Below are 21724 nucleotides of genomic sequence, written 5' to 3'. Positions count from 1 at the left end.
TCACACCTCAGAAATCAGCAAACACTATGAATCAGGGTTTGATTTATTGTTTCATTGACTATTTAGAGTTAAGAAAGTGATGGAGAAAATGTTAATAATACATACTAAATTTTAAAGTCTGATTCACATTTTTATTTTCTGGAAAGCCAATTGTTAAACATCTGCCACCACCAAATCACTTTCCATCATCTCTGTCCCTTGATCCAAAACCTTCCTTGAGACCCCACAGCCTCTAGGACTGCCCAGATGCTGGGCCCAATCTACCTCTTCCTCTAGGCAAAATATCCCTTTCTCCAAACTGGCCTATTCACCATTCCCTGAACTTGTCTCATGCTTTCCCTCCACCATATCTTTTTGCTCACCCTACCAGAATGAGTGAGCCAGGCACAGAGGTTTCCCTAGACATAGTCTCTCCCTGTCCCATGCCTCTTTCCCTTACTGAGTAGAGTTTAGAGGGCAGGTTAAGAGACACAGACTTCTTCTATAAGATAATAATAGTGAGCATTATTAGAGTACTTACTATATGCCAGGGACCTTGCTAAGTGCTTTGCCATTTTTGTCTCATTATATCCTCACAACCACCCTGGGAAGCAGATGCTGCTATACTCCTTCTAGAGATGGGGAAACTGAGGCAAGTAGCAGTCAGGTGTCTTGGCCAGGCTTATATTGCCACTAAGTGCCTGAGGCTAGATTTGAACTCTGGTCTTCCCAGACAGTTATTGAAGAGTCAATGAAGCAAAAACAAGGGGAAAGTGAGGCTGGCATCATGAAGAGAGGAGCTGGGACATGCTCTATGTCTTGTACTTGGTCTGCCAGGCATCTGGCGAAAGACGGAGAACAGAAGAGACACTGGGATCACTTCAGACTCTTCCTTTCCTTATGTCCAGTCTTGTGATGCACAAAGGGGAAATGGGGGTGATCTAGAGAACCCCTGAAGGCAATGTGTCAAAACTGGGGCATCAGCTGGTCTGTCTAAAGAGGTCAGATAGAGGAGTCCTCTGAGGAACAGGCAGACCCTCCATGTAGCATTTCTTTGCATAGAAAAAAAAGTACCATATTGGCAACAGAACTTGGGGGGTGGGATACAATGGGAGATCAGCAGATAAGGCATTGGGCCTGGACTTGGAAAGACCCGAGCCAAAATCTGGCCTCAGACACTTCCTAGCTGTGGGACCTTGGGCAAGTCCCTTAACCCTGCTCACCTCAGTTCCTCCTCGATAAATAACCTAGAGAAGGAAATGGCAGACCGTTGTCTTTGCCAAGAAAAACCCAGATGGGGTCAGGAAGAGTCAGACAGGACATGCCCAGTGAAGATGACCATGTACCTCACAGGCAAAGAAAGGCATGCTGTAAGAGGGCTCCCAGGTCCTGGACAAGAGGAGGCTGCATCCTCGAGCAGAGGTGCTAACAGAGCCCTCTGGCTTTCTGCTCCCTCCCATCATTCCATACAGTCCTTCCAGGAAGACAGACGGGCAGCAGCCCTCAGGACAGCTCTGCCTCCCCACACTCACTGCCCCACACACCAGTCTGGACTTAGACACTCCCTGCGGAGGGAGAATCAACTCCCAGGGAGCAGCTGTCAGAGACCTCCCTCTTCCAGGGGGAAAGGAAGGCTGTGCCACTATCCTTCTGGCTATTAGGAGGGTAAAAGGGCTCATTGTACCACTGAGCAAAGGGTCCCTCAGGCAGGATCTCTTCTAGTCAGGGAGATCTGGGGGCATCACAGCTTCCCTTGGCCCTGGTGCTTTGGAATAGTCAATATAACAAGCAGGATGAGTCACTGGGCCAAGAGAGACAGAAGCTTGCAGGAGATTCCATCCCTCCCATGCTGGACTGTGGGACAGGCAGCCCCTGTGTCCAGCTGTGGTTCCCCAGGACGGGGAAAGCAGAGGTGAGCCTGGTCCTACAGCAGGACAGCTGGCAAGAGGGAGAGCAGATGGATTCTGGATGTTGTGCCAGGAGATATTGATGATGCTGGGGCCTGGGACTTTCCTCCTTATGGCATCCCTAGGATGAGTGGGACCTGTTCAAAGGTGTCCACACCAGCCCAGGATTCTAGCTTCGTCAACTCTGTGGCTCACACAAAAGCAGTGTGTCAGAACTGGAGGCCATGGGAGGAAGCTCTGATCAGAGCATGTCTAGAGGGGCTTCCCTGAATGGTAACAGCTAAGATTCCTCCCAGGCCTGGGGAAAGGTATCCAGAACTAGTCACTAGAAATATAACATCCTGGATCAGAAACACAGATTACAAGAAAAGAGAATAATAAAGCTAGAATTTGCATGATGCTTTAAAGTTTGCAAAGTCCTTTGTACATCATCTCATTTAATCCTCACCACAACCCTAGGAAGTAGGTGCTATTATTATTCTTATTTTATGGATGAGGAAACTGAGGCCACAAAGGTTAAATGACTTGTCCAGGGTCGCATAGCCAATGCCTGAAGCTGGATTTAAACTTAAAATTCCCTGATTCCAAGAAATTCACTACACCATCTAGATGCCTCCTATAGACCTCTCCAGTCCCTAAAAGTCAGTCCAGAAAGGGGACAAGCTGAACCTTAAATGTAACTCCCACAGACAACAGATCCTTCCCCTGAATGGCATAATTGCATTTGACAGAGTATAGCTCTAAAGCAGCAGTTCTCAACCTCTCAATTTGTAGCAATGAGAATACATAATGCATATCAGGTATTTACATTCCACATCATAACTTAGCAAAATTACAGTTTTGAAGTAGCCACCAAAATAATTTTTTGGTTTGGGGTCACTGCAACGTGAGGAACTGTATTGCAGGGTCACAGTATTAGAAAGGTTGAGAACCACTGCTTTAAAGGAAAGCAGGTTCACAGCCACCACCAGGGCAGGTCGAAATATAACTGCCGAGGGGACTGACAAGTTGGACCTTGGATTATTCAGGATGTTGGGGTTTTTAATCACTGCTTTTAGGGGAGCCAAGGATTCTAGACTCCCCAAAAGATAGGAAACTTTGGTGACAGGCCACTGAGAAACTCCCAAGTTAGATAAAAAAAAAAGCACCCATTCATCCCTCTGTGAAGCACAATGCTTATTCAGTGATCTTCACCCAGCCTCATAGGATCCACAGGACTACACAGGGGGAGAGGAGACAAAGAATTCTGCTCCTGAAATCCTGAGCATCCTCCAGGGTCTGGGCCAAACCCCGGTGCTCCAGAAGGTCTTCTCTCTTCTGAGCGCCCGTACCCCTTCCCTCCCACTGCTGTGGCACCGAGGATTCCCTGATGGCACCCTTGCCACCACTGTTCTAGGTACTGGTCTCGTATGTGTGTGTGCTGTGTCTCACAGGCACAGACATTCCTTAGGGAAGAGACTGTGTATGTGTGTGAGGACCTAAGGACCTGGGGATGAGATCCTCCCTGGAGACATGTCTGGTGGCACCTCAAGGTCAGGCTCCTCTTGAGCCTCCTCCTCCAACACCGCCTAAGAACCGAGTTGAGCATTCTGTGCCCTCAAGCCAAAGCCAGTGCAAGCAGGAGCAACACCTCAACTCTTCTGGCCAGAGCTCCCAAGAACAGCTTGGCCCGGGCAGGGGACGGATGGATACCTGCTTCCCACAGGGCCAGTGCCTCCTTAGCAGAGTCCAAATGCACATACATGGACACTGAAAACCAATCAGCAAAGAGCTCAGCAGTGAAATCTCCTTAATCCATTGCATCCTGAGTACAGACCCAAAGAATCTCTTTTTCTTTTTCCTCTGACTTCTCTGAAATCAGATTACCTATCTTCCTGATGCCAATGTACTTTCTCAGGACTTGAGAGAGAGCTGGCAGTGACAGATGATGGTACAGAGGCTCGATGGCCTAAGAGGGGTCTCAGGGAGAACCATCCTCTGCAGGAGATGAGTCCCAAGGTGCATGGCTGAGAGGTGCCCGATCCCTAGCATTTGTTCATGGGTAAAGTGAGACTCTAGGGAACATCCAGGGCAGGCCCAAAGGAGATGCAATATTCCATAAGGACAAGATACAGACTGAAGGGGAATTGTCAGGGAATAAGGGTCTTGCTGTCAGGCAGGCACTGTGGATTTTCATGCTGACTCTTAGTATATGATGAGCATGTGGGGTACTTTTTAGCAGCACCATGCCCTCTTCTGACTGCCTTGTGCTGGCTATGATTCTCAGCAAAAAACAAAACAAAACAAAACAAAACATGAACCCAGTGGCATGTGTAGTCTAGTGAAACAGCCCTGGATCTAAAGTCAGAGGAACTAGGTTTAAATATCACTTCTCACCTGTCTGTGTGACTTTTACATGCCTCAGTTTCTTCATCTATAAAATCAGATTGGACTATTTGGCCTCTGAGATCCCTCTGCTCTAGATCTATGGACTCCTACAATCATCTTCTGTTTGAACAATAACTCAAATCTGCCAAGCCCTAAGGCAGCTCAGTTCATATATCTAGAGTGATGGAAAAGTAGAAATGCAAGCTCAAAATGAATAGATTCCAAGTGATGGTTTTGCTCTCATGATCTCCATGACCTGCCAAACACAGTAGATCGAGGGGCATCTAGGGAGCACAGAGGGTAGAAAACCAGGCCTCGAGTCAGGAAGACCTGGGTTCAAATCTGGCCTCAGACACTTGCTAACCCTGTGACCCTGAGTAAGTCACTTAGCCCCAATTGCCTAGCCCTTGCCACTCTTTTCTCTCAGAATTGATGCTAAGATAGAAGGAAAATGTTTTAAAAAAAAGACACAACAGATTCCCAAACTACCCCACATTAGAAAGACCAGGTTACCAAATGCTATAATTTGTGTGTATGTATGCTTACTATAATTTGCTGTACAGTAGACTTTGTATAATTTATCTCTCCTATCTGTGCAAATGCACCTTAGACTATAAGTAGATATTTTAATTTGAAATAAATGTTTTAATTATGCTGCCTCTATTTTCTTTGCCTCGTGGATTAAAAAAATATAGATATTCCATCCATTACTGCAGCTGAGTTCTTTAGGGTTCTTAAATCCTGGTCCTTCAGGCCTCAGTGAACCCCACATGGAGCCTGGCAGTTCAGCTCTCAGGAGCTGAAAAAGTGTGAAAACTCATGCTGCTAATTTCTCTCAAGAACTTTAAAATCTTAGATTTTTCTTCCCCTACAGGAGCACAAAGTAGCTCTTATGTCTGCTTTCTCCAGGACATATAGGGAAAAGAAGGGTGTGGGACATGAGGAACTTGAAAGAACAAGTCCTAGGGGGCCCAGGGTCAGGGAGGGAAAGAATCTAGAACCTTTTCAAGTCTCTGCTCTTATCCCCAAGAAGCCTTTTGAAATTCAGGTTACCTGTGAGGAAGTGGAGGGAGTTTCCATCTTCCTGCCCAAACTCCTTGACTTGGTTCTGCTTATGACCACTGAGAATCAAGATGCCTTAGACAAGAAAGGCTCTGGCCCCGGTCATCTCTACCCAATATTCTTACCTGGAATGACTGGAGATAGTTGAAAATGATGGAATCCACATTCTTTAAATTGATGGTAGCCAGTACTATGGAAGAACAGGAGAAATACTAGAATAACAATGTTAATAATTGCTAGAATTTATATAGTGCTTTAAGGTTAGTAAAGCATGCTTATATTTTATTTCGCTTGATTCTCAAAATATCCCAATGAGATAGGTTCTATCCCCATTTTTACAGATTAAGAAACCGAGGCACAGATTGATTAAGTGGCTTGCCCACAGTCATACAGTCTCAAATAAGTATTTGAGACAGGATTTGAAATCAGGAAGACTTGACTTTAAGTCCTTTGTTCTGTCCACTGCACCACATTCCTAGACATGGTATATTGCCACTGGAGCCACTGGGAGAACAAATAACATCTACATCAATAGAGGTCAAAATGGCCCAGGGGACCAAGAGATCTAGGATCCAGCTCCTGAGGCATCCAAGGCCAGATTTAAGGGGAAGAAAGGTCATATTCCTGAAAATCCCTGGCCTCAGCTCAAGAACCTACCATGAGCCATATCCAAGGGATGGCAAGAGACCCAAACCCGCCACCACTGTCTTTCCACATACCTGTCATTTCCCTCCCTACAATCTCTATTTCTGTTATGTACTTGCTCATCTTGACTCCTCAGAGTCAGGTTCCTAGAGGGCAAAGGCCAGAGAATATCATCATTCTGAATCCTGACAGTCTAGGAACTAGGCTGTGTGGTCTTTGGGCAAGGTTGGGCCACCATCTATCTCCATTTTTCCAGGACCCAGCAATGGAAGCAATGATGGGGAGACAGTGACACCTGGTGGAGGAAGTAGGAAGTTACTGCTGCTTTGGGAAAGCCTGGGAAACCTGAGGTTTGCAGTTAAGAAAGTTTTCTTCTCTTGGGCCAAAGGAAAAGGTCCAGAAGTCAATCCCTGAAGATAATGGAGTGCCTCCCCTCCCATCCTGAGTCATTTCCACAATACCCCATCCCTTTTTTAGCCCTTCCTTTCTGTCTTAGCATCAATTCTACATCGGAAGAACACTTGGGAATAAGTGACTTGCCCAGGGTCACAGAGCTAGGAAGTGTCTGAGACCAGACTTGAACCCCAAGTCCTCCCAACACCAAGTCTGTGCTACTTGGCTTCCCCACTGTTGCCTGCCACATGCCCTTCGTGTAGCTGGCACCTGCAGGATCGATAGCTTTTCAATAATTCTGATGGTTCCCAACTCTGCTGTGGGCCTATCAGGAGATCTAGCCATGAATCAATGGGAAATTGGCATGGATGGGGAAATGTGCCCTGCGGCCTGCAGGATCCTGTCAATCTGCCTCGATGAAGTGAAGCAGCCAGGACAAAGAAGCAGAAGTGTACATGATCCCTAAACTCAGTCCTTGTCTTGGGCTTGGCAACCTGGAGCCCTTTGGAAGATGGAAATAATGAGCCTAGGGAGGAGGAGCACGTCCCAGAAAACAAGGGCTCCCCTCTAGACAAGTAGAGTTCTACCAGGCCAAAGTGACCACTTGCCCCTTGTTCTCCCTCACGGTCCCACTGTGCCTGTACCTCCTTCCACATAGCCTCCACTCAGGCCATCCTTGTTGTCTGAAGTCATAAGCAGTTCCACGATCCCTCTTTTCAGCAGGGCCTGAAGAGAAACATAGCAAGATAAACCATCCACTTCTCATCCTCCCTCCTTCCCTCTGGGTTTCCTTCCATTAGAAAAAGCAGCGAGAATCACAAACAAAACTGTGAGCACGATGGGCAGGATAAAGAGGAGAGGCAAGGGGGATAATATTAAGCATCCATATTCCCACAACACAGAAAGTGGGAGAAATTGCTACCTCGGCATTAGCCTCACTCGGCGGTGCCAAGGGGATAATTAAGGGCCCAAATTGTTTTTGTAGGAATCACAGCTGAGGATGCTGCAGTAAAGACCTGACCTTGCTCCCAATCTGGGTCAGAGTGGCTGGCTTCCCTTGGCCAACTTGGCATTCTTAGCATCCATCAGTCACACCAAGGTGAGGATCCTCTCATTGCCTGCTTTTGGTCTCACCTGAACATGTCCCTCTGGGTTTATTCTGGAGCAAGGGTCCAAAGGCATATCACTCCCAGCACCCCCAAGTCCAAACCGCCAGCAGCCTGGCTGCCCAAATCATGGGAAATAGCCTTCTAAGCCCCAAAGAAGCTTGTAAATATCTCTCTGGAGAGTTCTCTGGAGCAGGTAAGTACTTTTTCTTTTTTTGAGTCTGAGTCTCACTCAAGCAGCTCATCTCACTCATGACAGCATGAAGCTTTAACCTACCCCATTTCTGGCTTGGGCCAGACCTCCCCCTCGCCTGAGGGACTCACCATCCTAGCTCTGGACTCAGTGTGGACACCTGATCACCTTTAGCTCTGCTTCAGCTCAGAGCTCCCAGGCTCAAGGGATCCAGCAGCCTCCCCAGTAGCAAGGATTACAGGTATGTGTTGCCACTCCTGGCAGTCCAATATATCTGCAAACATGCTAAACATTGCACACTTTGGCTGACATGTTTCCCTTTGTCAACACCAGGGAGAGATGAGCCTCAGTCCAGTATACCCACGTACTTAGAAAGACAAAGGCATTTTATTAGCACATTCTTAACTAGGGGCACTCATGAAGGACACATTGAGGTCAGGATGGGATGTGGGGGGGAGAGGATTGATCCCCAGTAGTGGTGAGAATCAGAAAGCAGGATTAAGAAAGTGACCTTAGGAAGATAATAAAAAGATTTTTCTAAAAACCTACTGGTTTCCCTCCTTGGGAAAGGCAATGTCCACCCCCACAATTCCCATCACCTTTGATCATAGGTCTGACTGTCAGAGGTTTAAAAAAATGCAATGGAGATAAGACAGTAATTGTAGGAGAGTATTCTGCCCAGAATTAAAACAAACTACACCAAAAAAAAAAAACAAAACAAAACAAAACTACATAAGGTCAATCTGTATGTTACAGATCAGTCTGGCAGAACACAGTCTACTGAGTATCCCCTAAAGAATAAAAATCTTTATTTTCCCATCTAGGTCCTCCTGTCCCTTAGGATAGGCTGGAAACTCTTTCATGTGGCTAGCTCGTTATATAAGTAGAAAAGATTCTGGCGAGGGTCAAGAAAGAAATGGTGAAGCAACTCCTCTTAAAGAAATGGCACAGCAACATCCCTTACACCCCCAAGTCATGGGAGCCAAGGGGCCAGTTGTCTTGTCTGAGGCCCTGAACACAAGCCCCATGGAACGGGAGAGCGATCACAGCGACACCTTCCAGCTGCACACCAGGCCCATCCAGGACCATCATTCTCACTCCTGACACATGAATCCTCCAAAGCTCACAGACGCAGAGAGAACGCATGCCTCTCCTCTGTGCCCACATTGGCCACAGAGGCTCTGTGCAGGGGAAATCTAGGATGGATACTGATAAGCTTGAGAAGCCCCCTGTAGTACAAGGTCCAGTATGGTTCAGGCACTCAAAATCATTCTGTGGGATGATGAATCAATCAACATTTATTAAGCATCTACTGTGTGGGGGCAGCTAGATAGCACAGTAGATAGTAAGCCTGGAATCGGGAGGACTTGGGTTCAAATCTGGCCTAGGACACTTCCGAGTGGTGTGATCCTGAGCTAGTCACTTAGCCCCATTTGCCTAGCCCTTGTCCTTCTGCCCTAAAGTTACTAAGACAGAAAGTAAAGGTGTTTGTTTGTTTTTTAAGCACATTAAGCACATCATCCAGTGGAAAAGAGATTGTTATTTTGCTTTGCCTGGGAGAGCAAAAAAAAGGCCAGTGATGAAAGGAGACAGAGTTTGTCTCATGGTAAGAAAAAACAAAGTAAAACAAAACTTCCTAACAATTTGACTTGTAAGTACTTGGTAACTGTTAGTTGCCTTGACTTGGAAGGTTGACGCAGAAGCTGGTTGGCCACTTTTCAGAGGTCTTGGAGGGTCCGGTCAATTTCAAGGTAAACCAGATGGCCTCTGTGCTTTCTTCCAGCCCTGAGACTCTATACATCAGCCTCCTGCCTCCCCCACCAATCCAGGCAGCCTGTGCCAACACTAATAATACCAGTGCTTCCTGTAGTCTGGAAGACAAAACTAGAGAACTTAAGGCAGGGTCATAGCCCCCTGGCGCTGGCCATGTGAGGCACTTGAGGAGATCGATCAGTGATCTTAGCCTTGTGGGTACCTCTTCCACAATTACAAATCATCTCCCACACATGTCTGCTGAGGCCCACCTAATATTCAGGGATCTTCCTCTAGATTTCTGGGATGGTATCATAAAAGCTTGGGTTTAAGACCCACCTCAGACACATCCTGGCTGTGTAACCCTGGGTAAGTCACTTATAATGCCTCACAGTCTCAGGTCACTCTCTAACTCTAGTGAGAGGGGGTTTCCTTATCAGGAAATTCCCTACACCAGTGAAATCACAGGTCTGGATCAAAAACAAAACAAAACAGCTGTTAAGATTGTGTAAGAATGATTATTAGGCCTGATTAAAGCAGTTTCCCATGCAAAATAATTATCTGAGGTAATGTCCCATTTTAATGAGCACTGATTTGCATATTTATCTTTGATCCAAAATTTCCCCAAAGTGATCAATGCATAGTTTAATTCCATACACTTGAAAAATACATGTGGCTGTCTTCAAAGAGGTGAGTCCATCCTGCCAAGATATACTCCTAGCAAAATCAAACAATCCTACACACATAAGCCTCTTCAGGCGCCCACAGAAGGCAGCTCCTCCAAATAATGGCTGTTGCCTGACATTCTCCAAGTTGAAATTTTCCTTTGGAAGGCTCTATTAAGCAAAGGCCCAGACAAAGTTTTGGGAGATAGTAGATCTGATGGGAAATGGTCCCCCAAAGGTTATACATGAAAGAGGAAATCCCCCAAGAGACACATTGCTTGTGTTTGATGGGAAGATGCTAAATCTGTGGATGTGGGAGCCTCAGGAAAAACAGTTCCCAGGGACTTTCTTAATCAGGGTCCTCCATAGGGAAAGGGTTTAGGGAACTACAAATGTCAATAGATGTTTTCATCAAGAAATTCACCCATTAGAGGTGAAGTCAAGATGGTGGCCTAGAAGGAGCAGAAGTTCAGACCTCTGAATACCCTTCCTTACCGATCACAAACTGAATGCTCCAAGGGGACTGAAAATCAAACCTAACAACAAGACAGAGCCAAGGAACCCTCCTGCTGGACTCAATTCAAAAGGCACGCCCCCGCAAAACCCAGAATCCGAAAACACTTGGGATTAAGGGGAAGGCAGAAGGAAGGTCCCAGGACCCCTCCCCCACCCACCAAGAGCGCTGAGCCTCAAGCAGAAGTAGGAAACTCTGGGCAGGAAAAGGTGCTGGTCTGGAGGGTGTACCTTGCAGGCAGGGCTGTGCCAAGCTCAGAGCGTCAAACACAGATGGCAGGGAAGGAGCTGGAGAGGAAGCATAGAGCTGGCAGTCTGGCCAGAGCTGTGGAGATCTGCCATATTTTCTCCAGCCTTCCAGGAGGTTTTGGCCTCAGAGCACACCCAGCCCAACCCAGCTGAACTTAATCCCATCAAAAGTCTTCAGAACTCAAAGCCCAGGCTCCACACCCTTCCCTCATTGACTGCTGGACTTTAATCCAATCAAAATCCTCCAGAAGACAGGGAAGCTCAAACCCCAACAACCCTCCCCAAGAGATCTTCTGTCAAAGCTCCAAGAGGGGAGACTGACAGAAGCCCCCAAAACTAAAAAAATGAGAGGAGCAAGAGCACAGACAAATACGGGGAGCGAAGAAGGGGTGAATATGAGCAAGCAACAGAAAAAGAAGAAAGAAATTACAATAGACAGCTTCTATACAGTGAACGGAACAGAGGGGGGAAGGATCAGCAAATGATAAATCAGAAATCCCAGTGAGTTGGATACAGACTTTGGAAGAACTCGAAATGCAATTCAAAACACAATTAAGAGATGCTGAAGACAATTAGGAAAATAACTTAAAAACTAAGATAAGTCATCTGGAAACAGAGGCCCTTGAACTAAAACAAGAAAATAGTGTCTTGAAAGTAAAAATCAACCAGCTGGAAAATGAGGCAAAGGAGATGAAAGATGAGGCAAAGAAGATAAAAGATGAGGCAAAGAAGATAAAAGATGAGGCAAAGGAGATGAAAGATGAGGTAAAGAGGATGAAAGATGACCTCCATAGAAACTCAGACCAGAAAGAGAAGGATGACCAAAAAGCCAGGGATGAAATCCAGTCATTAAGAACCAGAATACAACAACTAGAATTAAGGCAGCAGGACACTATGAAACAAAACCAAAAGAATAAAAAATTGAGGAAAATATGAAGCATCTCATTCACAAAACAGAGGATTTAGAAAATTGTTTGAGGAGAGACAATTTAAGAATCATTGGTCTACCAGAAGACCATGACAAAAGAAAAATCCTGAACACAATACTACAGGAAATTATTCAAGAAAACTGCCCTGATATTCTAGAACAAGAGGGAAAAGTGGAGACTGAAAGAATCCACAGATCACCTCCTGTACTTAATCCCCAACTGACAACACCCAGGAATGTTATACCCAAATTCAAGAACTATCAGACCAAAGAAAAGATATTACAAGCTGCCAAGAAGAAGGCATTCAGATACCATGGAACCACAGTGAGGATAACGCAGGATCTGGATGCATCCACACTGAAGGACCGAAAGGCATGGAATATGATATTCCAGAAAGCAAGGGAACTAGGTCTACAACCAAGAATCAACTACCCAGAAAAATTGACTATATTCTTACAGGGGAAAGTATGGTCATTCAACAAAATTGAAAAATTCCAAGAATTTGTAAAGAAAAGACCAGACCTGAACAGAAAATTCGATGCCCAAGCACAGAACTCAAGAGAATCATCAAAAGGTAATTTAAAAAAAAAAGGAAAAAAGAAAAACAAAACAAAACAAACAAAACCCCTCCCTTTTAAAAAGAGATTCAATAAGTTAAAATGTTATGTATCCCTATAAGAGGTCATTGGTAACTCTTAAAAATTGTTATCACCTGGGCAGCTAGAAGAATTACATTTAGAGGGAACAGTGACAAACTGTATAGGATGAAAGGACAAGACATAAATAGGCATATAGATATATGCATGCATAAATACATATACATGTGTGTATATATATATACATATATATAGACATATATATACAACTAGAGCTAAAAAAAGAGGTTAATACTAAAGGAAAAAGGAAAAGAAACAAATGGGGGTAAATTTATATGTCACAAAGAAGTTCATGGTGGGAGGGGAAAACATCAATACACTGGAAGGGTAAAGAGGTTGGAGATAGGAAATACTCAACTCTTACGTGCTTTGAAATTGACCCAAAGAGGGAAGAACAATCCAATCCATTGGGGCAGAGAATAGATTTGCGCCCTATAGGGGAGTAGAAGGGTAACAAATGGACTGGTGGGGAGAGAAGCAATACAAGGGAGGGAGAGGGTGGGGGGTAATTTTAGAAAGACTATAGGGAAAATAAGGGGAGAAATAAGAAGGGATGGGGGTAGAAAGGGAAGTAAAATAAGGGTTGGAACTAGGGGGACTGATTAAAAACAAATATTGGTATAGAAGGAAATAGTAAAAGAAAAGGCAGGACCAAGAGTAGAAATCAAAATGCTGGAAATACACAGCTAGTAATCATAACTCTGAATGTGAATGGAATGAACTTGCCCATAAAACACAAGCGAATAGCAGAGTGGATTAAAATCCAAAACCCTACCATATGATTTCTACAAGAAACACACATGAGGAAGGTAGATACGCATAGGGTGAAAGTAAGAGGATGGAGCCAAATCTATTGGGCATCAACTGATAAAAAGAAGGCAGGAGTCGCAATCATGATATCTGACAAAGTCAAAGTAAAAATAAATCTAGTTAAGAGATAGGGAAGGTAAGTACATCCTGATAAAAGGCAGTATAGACAATGAGGAAATATCTGTATTCAACATGTATGCACCAAATGGCATAGCATCCAGATTTCTAAAGGAGAAACTAGTGAAGTTCAAGGATGAAATAGATAGGAAAACTATTCTAGTGGGAGATCTGAACCTTCCTCTATCTGAACTAGATAAATCAAACCAAAAAATAAATAAGAAAGGGGTAAGAGAAGTGAATGAAACAATAGATAACTTCATCGAAGAAAATGACAATGATGATACATCCTTTCAAAACCTATAGTAGTAATCTCTCGGTAACCAAGGATGACGATTGTCTTTGTGCGTTTTCATCTATGGTATATAGATGAGTGTGCACAAAGACACTTGTGCGTGAAGGAGATTTAAGTGGAAAAGTTGATGCACAGAGATAGTCCCACCCTCTCGGCATTGGAAGCCTGGGTCCAATGGCACGAAAAATCGTTACACCTGGAGACTTCCTCAGCTGCATTGGATGGCCGTGTTGTCCTTTGTGCTCCAACACGCCCTAAGCACTCCACAGTGCTTTGCTGTGTTGCCATCTCAGTAAAGATACAAAGAGGCAGTTAAAAAAAAAAAACAGTGCCAAGCATCGCTAACACCCCTATCCACTTTCTTTTAGCTTAGGAAGTTAGCCAATAGGATAGTATTAAGCGGAATTAAGTTTTGGGGATAAGATTAGGATTCCCTTCTTCTCCTTTGTTACCCTCATTCCTATCCCATTTCCCATCAATAAACTTAAAATATTTAGATGTTTACCTCTTATCTCTTCCCCTTATACATTCCTTAATAATGCTACCTACTGAAACAATGCATATTAAATATTACCCAAAACCAATTAATAGGGATGGTCTCAATTAGATTAAGAAGATGCAGCCTCAGAGGAACAGGGACAGGTAGGTGTCTCAGAAGATTAAGAGTTAGGCCTAGAGATAGGAGGTTCCAGGATCAAATTTGGCCTCAGTGTGACCTAGTTATGTGTGATCCTGGGCAAGTCACTTGACCCCCATTGCCTAGCCCTTATCACTCTTCTGCCTCAGAACCAGTACACAGTATTGATTCTAAGGCAGAAGGTTAGGGTTTTAGAAAAATAAAATTAAAAGAATAAAGATCAGCTTTGGGACAACATTAGGGCAAGTAGAGGGCTTCAACAACCTTCATCTCCAGGACTCCAAGTTCCAAGCAATGAGTCAGTTCATACTAATGGATCCTCACATCACAGATTTTCTGCATGGATGCACTGAATCTTATTTAAAATCCACCTCTGCCTCTCACGTGGCTTGAGGAACTCATCTCTTAACCTATATTAACCAAGCCAGCCCACCTCCCACATGGTCTCCTTGCTGGCATTAGGACGGATCTAGTGGGAGGACCCAAGTTCAAAGGTCTACATTCAAGCTCCATCACTCTTTAAAAACATGACCTTTGACAATTCACTTAATTTCTCCAGATGTCAATTTGCTCACCTAGTCAATGAAGCGGTATGTCAAGAAAACAGAATTTTAAAGTTGGAAGAAATCTTTCGGCTCTAAGACACCATGAAAAGCCAAATTTCTGGAAAAATAACTTAGTTGCTGTAGGATTTACTTCAAGGTCTACAAGAGGTAGGTAATACAAGTATTACGGTTCTTATTTTAACAATGAAGAAACCAAGGCTGAAGGAAGTTACATTACTTCCCCATAAACTGCTAATAAGTATCAGAGCCAGGCCCTCTGGCTCCAGGACTCTTTTCACTAGGCCAAGAGGAAGAAGCCACCATGTCCTGGCTCAAGTTTATCTGGAGCTTAGCCAATGAAATGTTGAAGCATTAGGATCTGGCCAAGGAGAGGAGGCCAGATTCCACTAAAAGGTCCCTTGGTCACTAGTGGCTATAGGCAGCCTTTCTGAGTGGCTTATCTTTGAAACAAGGGCAACCACAGAGGGGGGAAATGACAACACATTTTAATGAGAGAGAAAAGAACAAAGAATTAAGATTCACCCAGAAATGAAAAACGTAGTTCTATCATTGAGATAATGATGGGCAAAGATGACTTAGTCCCCAACTCAGATGAGGAATCTACCATGCACAAGAGACTGTAGAACTTGCCAGGACTCACTAAGACTACAGCTTGACGCAAGTCAGTGAAAAATGTTTGCCATTTAGGAAACCCGGAGATGTCCTGGGCCTGGACTGGTTCCTCTGCAATCTTACCTGAAGCTAGAGAGGACCCAGGTTCAAACAGTGCCTCTGACCTTTCCCCGCTGTGTGATTGGGGCCAAGTCACTTTACCACCCTGGGCCTCAGCTATAAAGGGAAGCCTGGGCTCCCTGACCAACTCCAGTTCTTTATCCATTTGACTTAGATCAATAATTCCTCTGTCCAGACACAATGGTGACCATGCACGGGCATCCACTGACCAGATCTGCAAAGGGCATATGCTTTCACATACTCCAACTTTCTTCCCTGCTCTCTTCACCATGGTGACCGCCCCCTTCCCAGCCCCACCAGGCCAAGGATTGGCCTAAGGAGGATGAAGACTCCCCAGATGCTGTGCCTACATCCTCAGGCCTTGCTGTGCCCTTTGGGTAAGAATGCAGTGGACCACAATTATCGAAGAGCAGCGCCTCAGCTGCAGGGAAGGTCGGGAGAAGTCTCTGTCACCTCTGAATGTATAAACCTCAGGCTCAAAGAGCGGCTTCAGGGAAAGTTTCCTGTGGCTGTTATCTCTTCTCCTCCATGCCCCGCCCCATCTCCCCAGTGCCAGGGGATCTGAGTGTAAACAGGGGAGTCCCTGAAGCAGCTCCAGGAGAGACCTCTGCTTCCCTACAGCAGAGAAAGGAGATAAACAACTCCCTGAAATCACAGGGCCCCAGAGGCCAGCTCCAAGAGAAAGCCATGGGAGAAGTGGGGTACAGTCACTGGACCCTCTGCCATCCTGCTGCCTGCCGCCTCATGGGCACCCATTCCACATCCACAAACAAGGAGCTCAGAGAAGGGGAGCGGGAGGGGGCCAGGGGCTGGAGGGAATCCCTCTGCACTTGGCTTAGCCATCAGACAAAGCGGCCTCCCTCCCCAGAGTGGCCCCTTGGCTCCACAGTCTCTACAGGGAGAGGACAGAGGGATGAAAGGAGGAATGAGTTAAAATGGGGCTGTGGGCTCCTGAGCTTCTGCCTGCCAGCAGGGAAAGGCATTAAAAGAAGTGTCCAGGTGGGGACCGACCTGCCCATCACAAGATGGGGAATTAAATGGGGATGCTTCTCTGAATCAGACCCCAAGATCTGCCCAGCAGGGGCTCTGAGGCCTTCAAAGTCAGGCCCAGCTCAGCCTGCACAGACAGGGCTGGGGGAAGGGAGTCTTACCTCCAGACTGCCCTCAGTTAATCCAACTCAATCCTGTTTACTCAGTCTTTGTTCAGTGTGACTCAGGAAAGGATCTTCCCCTTGTCGGTGGGTTGCTGGAGAGCCTTCTAATTGTTGGCCTTTGTGCCCGTCCCACCTCCCCAGCTGGAGTATAAGCATCTCAGACAACTGCTCTGGTCCCTCCTCTACTGAAAAACAAACCTGCCTCCTGAGTGAAGTTCCAATTGCTTTCACTGACCAAGTCCTCTTTATGAGGTGGCCCCCAACTCCTTTTCCAGCCACATCTCCTCCTACTCCCCCCACCACATGCCCCAGGTTAAAGTAAAACTGGATTCCTCTCTGTCCCCAGGACAAGCCTAGGGGTCTTCCCTCTCCTGTGCCTTTGATCATATCCTCTCCCAGTCCTAAAATATCACAGGATCATAGATTTAGAGCCAAAGGGATCCTGAGTCATCTAATTCAATCCTCATTTGACACATGGGAAAACTGAGGCCAGGGCAATGACTTGCCCCAGGTCACCCAAGAGATCAGCAGACTTGAGCCCTTAAATTCCTGGTTTTTTCCCCTAGGATGGGAGGCTGCAGCCTCTCCTCCATCCCACTCTCACCTCCTGAATCTATAAACCTCCTTTAAAGACCAGCACAAAGGCCCCTTCCTGCTCCTCTCGGGGACCAGTGAAGTGTTCTCCCTCAGACCTCAGCACCCCCAAAAGTTATCCCTCAGCACCAACCTGCTCCCTGCAGAGCGTAGAGAGCTCCATCTGGAGCGGAGGAAGGTCAGGCACCAGCTGGACCTGTTAAGGTCAGGTCCCCAGAAGTCTTATCTAAACTTGACCACAGAATGCCCTGAGCACAGGGGCACTAACTGTGTGTGAGGACAGGCTGGGGCAGTCTTTTCAGTTTCTCTTCAATCTCTCCCCTCCTATTATTATAGCTACTACGAAAAGACAGTCAATTCCTGGACTTTCTAACCTGGTTTGGATACGAGTGGGACAAGGGTCTAAGGTCGGGGTCAGCCTAAGACTAAAGTCTGAGCCCATTCTCTTCAGGTAAGCCCTGGGGGGTGACCATGTCCAAGAAGCAGTAGAGACTTCAGTGAATGTGGAGGCTGAGGGGACAGAAAGATGGGATGCCGCAGCTCTTACCATCTTGATGTAGGGCATGTAGTTTGGGTCCTTGTCATAGGAACCATATTCATTTTCCACCTGCACAGCGATGATGGGCCCTCCCTGTGTGTACTGAGAGAGGAGATGTACATCAGGGCTGAGGCTCCTGCAGGTCCATTCCCACAGCAGCCCCATCTCACATCCCGGCAGATACCATGAAGCTGGCCCTCAAATCCCCCCTCCCCGGCTCTGACTGGGCCCAGCAACCTCCTGGTCTGTGATCCCAGGAATCAAGGCGCAGCCAGACACCAGCCGTCCATCAGTCATGCCTCAGAGACCGTAAGATAAGATCAGAGCCCTTCCTTCCCACGGTGGTTGGGAATGAAGCCAAACTACAGAACTGGGTGCCGTTTCTCTCTTCTGTGCTCCCACCGTCACGGTCACTCAGGACCAAGTGAGCTAGGCAGGCATCCCAATGCACCGAGAATAGGGCTTTTCATTGCCATCTGCACATCCTGTTCCTGATCACCACTGCCAGTGCTGTGAAACTTAGAGAGGAAACCTCCTAGCCTTTGGTTGGGAGCACCTTAAATTATCAAGAGATGTTGTGACATTCTCAAAAGAAAGCTAATTCCAGTTTGCTTTGATTTAAACAGAGAGCAGACACTATCCAAGACTTATGGTGGAAGTTATAGGGTGAGTAACAATATCACAACAAAAAGATGGGAAACTGTGTGTGTGTGTGTGTGTGTGTGTGTGCATGTGCACCTGTTTGTACACCCCCTGCTTTTCCTATATAGGGCTAAGTAGTGTGCAATTAGAAGCCAAATAAGGGTTTTCTGTAGATTGTGAAGGCAATTATTAATCATCCATCTGCACAGGATGAAATGCTCCATAAAGTCCACAAATACACAGGCCCCAACCTCAGCGTCTCGTCATCTCAGCCAACGCTGGGATGCAGACTTTCCGAAGACTTGGCAAATATGTGTCCAAGCACTCAAATCTCATCCAGGCAAAGGGATGAGGGAGGGCCTTCTGTGATGGTGCATGAAGAGAGTACCAGGAATCAGAAGGAAGAGCAGGATGGGTCAGAAAGCTACTGCCCCAAAGAGGAAGAAGTGGAGCCTAACTGGTGCCTGGGACATGACTAGAACTGACCTAGATAGAGCCGTGGGAAGGAAGGGTAGCCAAGGGGATGGGGGAGGGGTTGGTTTTACCTGCAGTGGAACCACCCTGGGTATCAGTTGATTAAAATAAAGGTCCACGGCTTTAATGAAGCCCGCGTAGGTTGTTCTCAGCTCCATGCTGGAGTCTTGGAGTAACCAGCTAGAAGTGAAAAGAGGAGAGGCTCAGGGCCAGAGAATGGGGAGTGATTAAGGGATGAAGCTAAAGACCAGAGCTGACCCAATTCACTTACTTCCCAAAGAGCAGCCAACTCTAGAAGCACAAGCCACCAGAGCTCAGACAACCAACAGCCCAAGCCCTTCATCCATGACTGCTCCCTGCTAGAGGACACCCACAGAGGCTATGACTCAGGAGGCCAGCCAGAGGCAGAACGGGATCAGCCTCCTGGGAACTTCTACCTCCATTCTCTTAGGTTACAAGAGGCCCAAACCCAATGGTTCAAGGGTCTCCTAGGAGGAGAAAACCAAGCAGGCTTCAACCTGTGTCTCCGTCCACCATTTCCCAGAAAATGAGCTTGAAATCAGATCAGAACAAGCAGCCCATCCTGCTGACTCCAAAGCCAGCCACTGTCCCCTAAGATGAAGGCTGTGGAGGCTCTGGGTGCTTAACAAGGACAACAGGCTTCATCAGCCTAGGTGGCCTGTGAGGGTATAAGATGGGCTCATCTTTCACACCTTGCACTTGATGATCACGGACTCCACAACAGCAGTCACAGAACCCAGGGCAAGAGAGCTCTAAATCATTGAACTGAGCACCGCCCCCACCTCTTACATATCCAGGGCAATGACCCTCATTCTAGAAGTGTGGTTTAGGTTTCTAGAGTCCCAATGCAGTTTGGAACTCCCAAGCAGAACCCCAAAGTGATCTGCTAATGTATAATCAAGAGCACATAGAAGGTGGCACCTTAGTTCTTAGCTAAACTTGTAAAATACCCTTCATCTCCGGCTTCCAGAAAAGTCCTGATTTCCTGTTACTCCCTCATTGCAAGACTTTCCTGTGGCTTTTCCTGATCCTAAAACCCTCTTTGGGGCACTCTGTGTTTGTGTGTGTGTGTGTGTTTATGATGCCTTTCCTAATGGATGGCCCATCCCAACATAAGCCGGTGAGAGCACAGAGATCTCAATGCCACTGTCTTAATCTGCCTGAATGTCTGCCTGTCGCTTTGACTCCAGCTCAGTTCAACCTGATGAACTCTGAGAAGTTCGCTAGGATCATACTTGGACACCAGAAGGCATAGAAGAAGAGGAAAGCAAAATTGCCAACACTCTGTGTGCTGGCAGCCTTCTCTGAGGACAGGCATCCTAGCTGTGAAAATGCAAAACAAAACAATCAGGGGAACCACAGCAGAAACTACCTTGCAGGCAGAGAGTTACCAGCAATCACCATGTGCCTGTTTCTGTTATACTTCAGGCAGCATGACCATGCATTGGATTCTGCATAAGAATGAGGCCTGTGATGAGGAAGGGGTCCTTACCCTTTAGGGAACAGGGGAGAGAGAAAAGTGTGGCCACTGCCCCAGTGAACAAGCAAGCATTCTTAAAAGTGAGGAGCAGACGGGTAGCTCAATGGATTGGGAGCCAGGCCTCAGACATGTCCTAGCTGTATGACCCTGAGTAAGTCACTTAATCCCCATTGCCTACCTTCTGCCTTGGAACCAATACTTAGTACTGATTCTAAGACAGAAGGTAAGGGTTTGTTTTTTTTTTTAATGTAAATAAGAAGTAAAATAAGCATAAAAAAATCAGCAGTTTTATTCTAATCATGGATCATCCCTCCTTTCTTCATGTCCTCCTTCCCACCAAACCAATATTGACCATACTGTAGCAATGAAAGAAGACCTAAGATATATAAAAAACAAAAGTCCCTCATATTTATGATGCGCTTTTTGCCTTTGAAAGCACTTATACCTTTTCTCTTCTATTTTATCCTAAACTCCAGGGAAAGTGAGATGCAGGGAAAGGAAATCTAGTGGCATCTAGTTGAAAGTACTTTGTTGAGTCAAAAAATCCTGCTAGTTTCTACTAGGCACCCTACATAAAAACCTTTGGGGAAAGAACTGTTGGAGTCAGATGAATATGGATCAAAGCATGCTGTCTTTCATCAATGTATTTACAGTTTTATTTAGGGGTTTTGGTCTTGTATGGGCATGCTCTTACAACAAGGGGAAGTGTGTTTTGCATGATAACATATGCATGAGCCAAATCAAATTGTTCAGCAAGGGGAGGAAAGAGAGGGAGGGACATGGTTTGGATCTTATAATTTTGGAAAATGTGTATTGAAAATTACTATTAGATTATTATGTATTTGAAACTTGAAATTTATTATTATATTACAATTGGGAAAATAAAAAATCTTTGAATTTAAAAAAATTTCTTGGGAATTATGCCTGGGCAATAATACTCTTTACTATGTCTACAAATTTAAGAGTTCATATTGTTGACTTTTCACATAAAGCAGAAAACAAACTTTAAAACAAAGCACACCCTTCCATGGTTGACATTTTAAATGAGCTTATGAACATCCACAATCACTGTCCTTACCTGGGCAAGCCCCCAAGGTCCCACTCACTGCAGATGTAGGGACCAGGGCGCAGAATCACCCACAGCCCAATATCTGCTGCCATCTGGACAAAGGCCCTAGAGAGGAGGACAATGTCAGTGCCACACAATAGAGCCAAAAGCAAAGACAAACAGGAAGCCTTAATTAGAGA

General features: G+C 45.8%; 1 protein-coding gene across 3 annotated transcripts in view; it reads right to left on the bottom strand.

Annotated features, from left to right (window-relative positions):
- Positions 1–21724, bottom strand: part of GLB1L2 (galactosidase beta 1 like 2) — a 75468-nt gene that overhangs the window by 17062 nt on the left and 36682 nt on the right. For all 3 annotated transcript variants that reach the window (XM_007495168.3, XM_007495169.3, XM_007495170.3), the window contains 5 exons: positions 21555–21650; positions 19047–19155; positions 17869–17961; positions 6998–7079; positions 5441–5505 (listed from right to left, as the gene is read on the bottom strand). In XM_007495168.3, the coding sequence (XP_007495230.2) occupies positions 5441–5505; positions 6998–7079; positions 17869–17961; positions 19047–19155; positions 21555–21650 (445 nt within the window). The remainder of the gene's footprint in view (positions 1–5440; positions 5506–6997; positions 7080–17868; positions 17962–19046; positions 19156–21554; positions 21651–21724) is intronic.

The sequence above is a fragment of the Monodelphis domestica genome, chromosome 4 (genome assembly GCF_027887165.1).
Source record: "Monodelphis domestica isolate mMonDom1 chromosome 4, mMonDom1.pri, whole genome shotgun sequence".
NCBI lineage: Eukaryota > Metazoa > Chordata > Mammalia > Didelphimorphia > Didelphidae > Monodelphis > Monodelphis domestica.
This window is presented reverse-complemented; position numbering and strand designations above follow the sequence as displayed.